Source organism: Silurus aristotelis, assembly GCF_946808225.1.
Source record: "Silurus aristotelis genome assembly, chromosome: 14".
NCBI lineage: Eukaryota > Metazoa > Chordata > Actinopteri > Siluriformes > Siluridae > Silurus > Silurus aristotelis.
In genome coordinates this window covers 16607579-16613578 of record NC_139587.1, presented here as the reverse complement: position 1 = coordinate 16613578, position 6000 = coordinate 16607579, and the positions used below count along the sequence as shown (strand labels likewise).

General features: G+C 37.8%; 1 protein-coding gene across 1 annotated transcript in view; it reads right to left on the bottom strand.

Moving 5' to 3' along the window:
* Positions 1–156: 156 nt before the first annotated feature.
* The window catches only part of LOC310736459 (sorbin and SH3 domain-containing protein 1-like), a 28353-nt gene continuing 22509 nt past the window's right edge, over positions 157–6000 (bottom strand). Inside the window, exons 23-28 of the mRNA XM_083559968.1 lie at positions 4286–5098; positions 3915–4100; positions 2765–2875; positions 1674–1711; positions 1371–1477; positions 157–1142 (exon numbers count right to left, since the gene is read on the bottom strand). Of these exons, the coding sequence (XP_083416094.1) occupies positions 1081–1142; positions 1371–1477; positions 1674–1711; positions 2765–2875; positions 3915–4100; positions 4286–5098 (1317 nt within the window). The 3' untranslated portion in view covers positions 157–1080. The remainder of the gene's footprint in view (positions 1143–1370; positions 1478–1673; positions 1712–2764; positions 2876–3914; positions 4101–4285; positions 5099–6000) is intronic.

Here is a 6000-nt window from a genome sequence, read left to right as displayed (position 1 = left end):
ATGTGTCTTTTTACGTGTTTCCTACACAGTTGGTGGCTCTCATGCGATAAGAAACATTAAATATTTTCTAAATCTTAAAGCCTGACCACATGTCAAAGATTAACAAAATAAAATGTTTATAATTCTGAACGAGAATAACACTTCTGTCTGAATGAATTAAAATAATAGTTCTTTTTTTAATACACTTTCACTCAAGCAATATCACTGTGAATTATAAATAGAAGAGTACAGTGTGCAAGATCATTTGGTAATATAAATATTAGTATTAGACAGTAGACAGTATTGTGGTTCAGTTAAATTATACCAGTAAAATGCATAAACACATCATTATTCTTTAAAATAAATGTTAATGACTTCTGCATTGTAAAAAACATGACTTTCTCTGTCCTAAAAATATCCCAAGCATTTAGAAAATCCTTTCGATATTTATAGGATTGTCTTGGGGACAGAAAGAATAGAAAATCAGAGGGTGTTTATTCTGAAACACAATGTGGATGTGATAGAAGTTGTGAAGTGTCCTACTCAGCATGACACTGCAATACTCATCAATCTAGATGCAGATTAGATCACACTGCAAATTCAGGCAGACAAATTAACAGGGGCATGTCCTTGTTTCTAAAACAACAAAACATGCTTAATCTAGCCTCAAAACCTTCCAATTTACCCCCCAAACAAGAACAAAAAAATATATGCCTCTCAATAAATAAAGATAAATAGGCCACTTTGTTAATCCTTTCCTTTAAAATTCATCTTCTTTACTAAAAGGCAGGCATGCCAATTTTCTTTAATGAAAAATAATGTTAAAAATATAGACGATCAAAAAAGCCATCTTTTGAAGTCTTTGATGAAATTCCATGTTTTCATATGATTGCCTAAGAATTGAGGGATTCCAGTCCTTTATCTGTACAAAGTGTACTAATCCACTCCATTGAGACTAGTTTCCACACAATTTTCTCATGCAGTATTGGGCTGATGGTAATATAATAAAGCTGAAAAATAGGTGACTTTTTCCATCTACCCTTTGTGGCTTCATATTAACAGAAATTAACAGAAGAACACAGGGAGAAGTTTAGCTTCAGCTTAAAGCCTCTTCACGTAGTTTCCGGGGAAGGTTCCAAAGAACTTACTCCTCCTGGACGTTCCTAAAAACAGTACATAACAACACGTTAACAGCTTGTGGGAAGGAAATAACCAAATGAGCATGAAGAGCAGATTTAGAGCTTATTCAGACTGTTAAACTATGTTATTGTTATTTATTTATTTATTTATTTATTTATTTATTTATTTATTTATTGAAGAGCAGCAACGCAAGCAGGAAGATATATTACTTGGAGAAACAGTGCCATCTTGTGGTGAAACTGTAGACTCACCCACAAACCAGCCATCATCACATTTCTCCATTACATCTACGATGTCTCCTTCTTTCAGCTCCAACTCATCTTCGTTGCGTGGCATGTAAGTATACAGGGCCTGAAAACTGTGGTTAATACTATACAGTTATAGTCAGCGTGGAACAGGAGACGGTCATGTATTTATTTTTACATTGTGCATTTAGCAAATATATTGTGACAGCAATACATCATAATGTAATTGAATAAAATGCAACAACAAACAAACAAAAACAAACATATACATTTACAATGGGTGTTGGTATAAAATATTAAGACACTCACGGTTCTCCACCACCTTCCAAAGAATCCTGTGCTGGACACTAAGAAAAAAACAAAAACAAGAAAAACAGGAGTGATATAAAAAAATGCTGCACGCTTCACTGAACTACACGCCCAGCTAAAAATAAGGTATCCACTGGAGTTCACAGTAACTCATATAGTAATGCTTTCCTGATTTAAATGTCTATATGAACATAAGGAATTAGACAAAGTTGTTCCATTACACTAAAATCTATTTGAAGGGACAGCGCTGTAGTACTGAAGGTTTATATACACATCAAATTGAAGGTCCACCAGGGGCTAATGATTGTTTCTAAGCAATGCACCAGACTCTGACACCATATCCACTGATTTTTCAAGTCAACCCTCTGCACAGTCATGTCTGAGATCCCAGAAATGAGGATTGTACTCCCCTTGTCTGGCTGGACTTTGGGGGAATGAGCCACTGGTCTAGCTCTGGGGAGAACACCTTGCTTATGCTGTGTACACAAGAAAAATCATTGGACATTCCTACGAGCAATCCCAGGTACACCAAGCAAGTGTACTCATTGTTCATCTCACTACACAACAGAAGAGGCCCTTATGCACATTTCAGCTGCTCAGCTTAAGGCTATTTGTTACGCACAGACACATCCAGGTCATAGCAACGTATACGCACAAACACCACATGCATAAACTCATATTCTTGCAGTCGTAGTTGCTTTAAACATGCTGAATTGTGCTCATATTGTCACATTGGGCAAAATTGGTGGAAAAGGGCATGTGTTCTAATAAACACGTCCTCTATATATTATTTTATTAATACATATTGTTTTGCCGTACTCGCTGGTACTAAACTATAATGAAACAGATACAATAAATAATAATTCTAGGCATGTCTTTATCATGCATGAATGCCAAATTTAGTTAACATTCTTTAAATGATTAAACCCAGTGTTAATTTCCTGCATAGAAAGCTCAAGTCAATGCATTACTTTAAGAAAGAAAACTGTATATTAGAATATGCATACTGCATGTATGCGATCTGACATGACAAACCTTAGTATACACTTTAGACACAACGTTCCATTTTCACAAAGTGCACGTTTTCATACCCTATGAGATGGATAATTTTGCCCTCTAACAGGCGATCCACAGGACCTCCTAGACATCACAGGGCTACGGGGGGGCTTACCGATAACCACAACATCATGCCTTAACACAGGCTGTAAGAACCAGAGCCAGAAGAGTCTTCCATCAGGGTTGACACACACACACACACACAGCACAGAAAAAAATAAACAGAGAGAGACATATGCGGTACATATTGCAGGGCTATTGGTTTAGTTAACTCGAAGACTTTACGTACAAATGCACTCATATTTAAATTAAAGAGCAAATCTCTGGCCATGTGATAATTGAATCATTCATATTTGCATGCAGAGACTTGAAGTAAACTAAAAACTGAAGTGGTCGTAGTGTAGATTTATTTTCTTAGTTTAGACATTACGAGATGTACTCAGTAATGCACACATAGCGAGAATTTAGTACTTACAATACAGTGATTTTTGTGCACAAGTAGCTGTCGGCACATTGAATGAAAATAACACAATGTCCAGATAAATTGCTTTTTTAAACGTTTTCTGCCATTAAACCATTAATGTGATTAATATGAGTTGCAACTAGAATGATTCACATTGCAATATATTAATAGAAGAATAGAACAATTTTCTTTTTAAATGTCTCTCTTGTTTTCATGACATTTTGTTACATATAGCAATACATATAGCAATTGGGGGATTTAATTGAACACTGATATTAAATATTATCTCAGACTACGCATATTTAGTCTAGATTTGCTATCCCTGTTTTGAGGGGTTTGTGTTTCCCTCTCTGTGACATTTCTACACAAGAAATATTCGGATACCCCAGAGGCATGACCTACATGTAGCTCTTTATTTCATAATCTGAATGGGCCACTGAAAAAATCAATTGAATGTAAAACAAAAAAATGACACTTAGGCAGACTGAATCAAGAATGAGAAATCAAATGAAAACTTGCGATGACTAATGTGGAATTGTTTTGGTGGTAAAAATACACATACAGTAGCTGCATCCAGTAACAGGAAATACTTCCAATATACAGCATAAGGAATAAATACAGACACATCACTTCAATTAGTGGTTGTTAGTGTCTGAGTTACAGACGCTTTGTGGGTTAAGAAGATTTTTGAGGAAAGGTACTGTCAAGCATTTCCTCTTTACCTTGACCTTGGGGGAGCGAAGCTGTCTAGAAGAAGGGGTGGGTGACTGAGAAAGCCCGGGGAGTGGAGGGGTGGAGCGAGGGGTAGAGGAGGAGAACATGGGAGATGTGGGGGACGTGGAACTCAAAGGCTTTGAAGAGATATTGGATGACGGACACATAGGGGGACTTTGTGCAACTTTAGCCTGCTAACAGGAAGAAATTACTTACTTATATTCAGTGAAAACAGAAGAATTGAAAAAATACTTATAATAGCAAAAAGTAATCACCGGGTAGTATATACTCCACATAAGTATGGGTTAGTCGATAAATACTTTCTGCTCTTTTTAATATAAACACACTAACCAAATCACACAACCAAACCAAACACTACCTCATGTTCTGACATCTCACTACAAACCGGGCGGACTGGAGTAAAGTTGTTTGATGATTGGTGGTCTGTAAAAGCCTTGCTGTATTCACTCGGATCCTCCTCTATGAACAATTTTGGTAGATCCTCTGAAGCAGTGTGGTCTTCCCTATCAAACTCTGCTCTCTCCACAACAGCACGCTTTGCCTGGCTTGCCTGGATGATGGACACAAGCTCTTCACATATATCCTCCTCAGTTTCTCTAGAGGATAAGGGGAACTTTGAGGATGAGGGCTGTTCATCAGGCTCATAAACAACCAGGTTAATTGGGCAGCCAGATCTGTGTGAGTCCAACTTTTCAAAGTCACAGTTATCTGAAAAATCTAGCTTTTTTCCAAGCAGACCAGGATTGGGACTCGTGTTCAGTTCTATCACACTGCCAAATTTGGGGCTGGAATCAAAAGTGGGAGAGATGGGGGATGGGGTAATGGAGGCTGAAGTAAGGTAGGCCTGAGGTGAGGGACTGGGCTCAGGTGACATGTGTGATTTCGGAGAGCTGATGGGAACAAAGTGACCCTCTTTGAGGAGGGGGAAGGGGCCCAGCGCAGAGGCAGCAGGGGAGTCCTGTCTTTCAAAATCTAGGTGAAAATTAGAGGGTAAAGGGGGAGGTGTAGGGGCAGGAGTGCCTGAGGGAGATAGACCGAGGGTAAGGGCAAGCCACTCGCCAGTCACTGCTTGCAGATGAGCTGCTCTCTGGGAGCTGAGGGAGGGTGAGGGTGATGTTTGCTGACGGGGAGTGGATGTGGGAGAGCAGGCCGTGAGACGTGCAGATGAAGGCTTAAAAAACAAATAGACAGAGAAAGAGGAAAGTGAAGGCACAGATTGGAAGAAAAAGTATAAGGAAGGAATAGATAAAGTATAGACAGATGAAACATGAAACATGTACCTTTGTTTTCTGAAAACAACATGGGCTCTGAGGGGCAAAATCATGACTGACTGTTCTGGTCCACCTGGTGATTAAACTGCACTATATGCAAATTACATCCTTAACCTGTTAATAAACCATGGTGCCGTTTGATTAAAAAAATACAATAGTTTTTAGCTTTCTGCGAGAAACCTCTTGCTAATATCTGCATATATCTTGCATATCTGGCTAATATTCTACCTGCTATTTTACATTAAACAACCAAAATGCCTTGCAAAAACTCTGCTAATACATAATACCAGTCTGATTTATAATGGGTGATTTAAAAAAAAAAACCAATGTGCCATTTATAATATGACCACCTGGCATCCGCTTTACTTTTTTTAGGTAAACAATAAATAAATAAAAAAAACTCTTAAAAATCCAGGAAAAAATTCCAAAAATATCTGCAACTCCTCATATACCAGACGAATTACATGATTCTATCACATCTTGCCCACTTTACACCATCTGATAACTAACCCTTTGAAAACCCTGTACTGTCAGCATTACTTTTCTTTGTCTCTCTCTTCAGCAATAAATCTGTGATCACGCTAAGTATTTGTTATCTAATTAACTATTAATTTGTCTAATTAATGCCTGCTTTAATACTTGTCTATTCATGATGAAGTATTGCCCAGCCCTTGTTTTTTGAAATACCAGAAAACCTGCAATTGTTGTGCATCTCTCTGCTTCATAATGTTATTTGTCTTATGGTAGAGCATTTCCAGAACATTGATGGATGGATAGCAGCCCATTTGTTGCGATGTACACT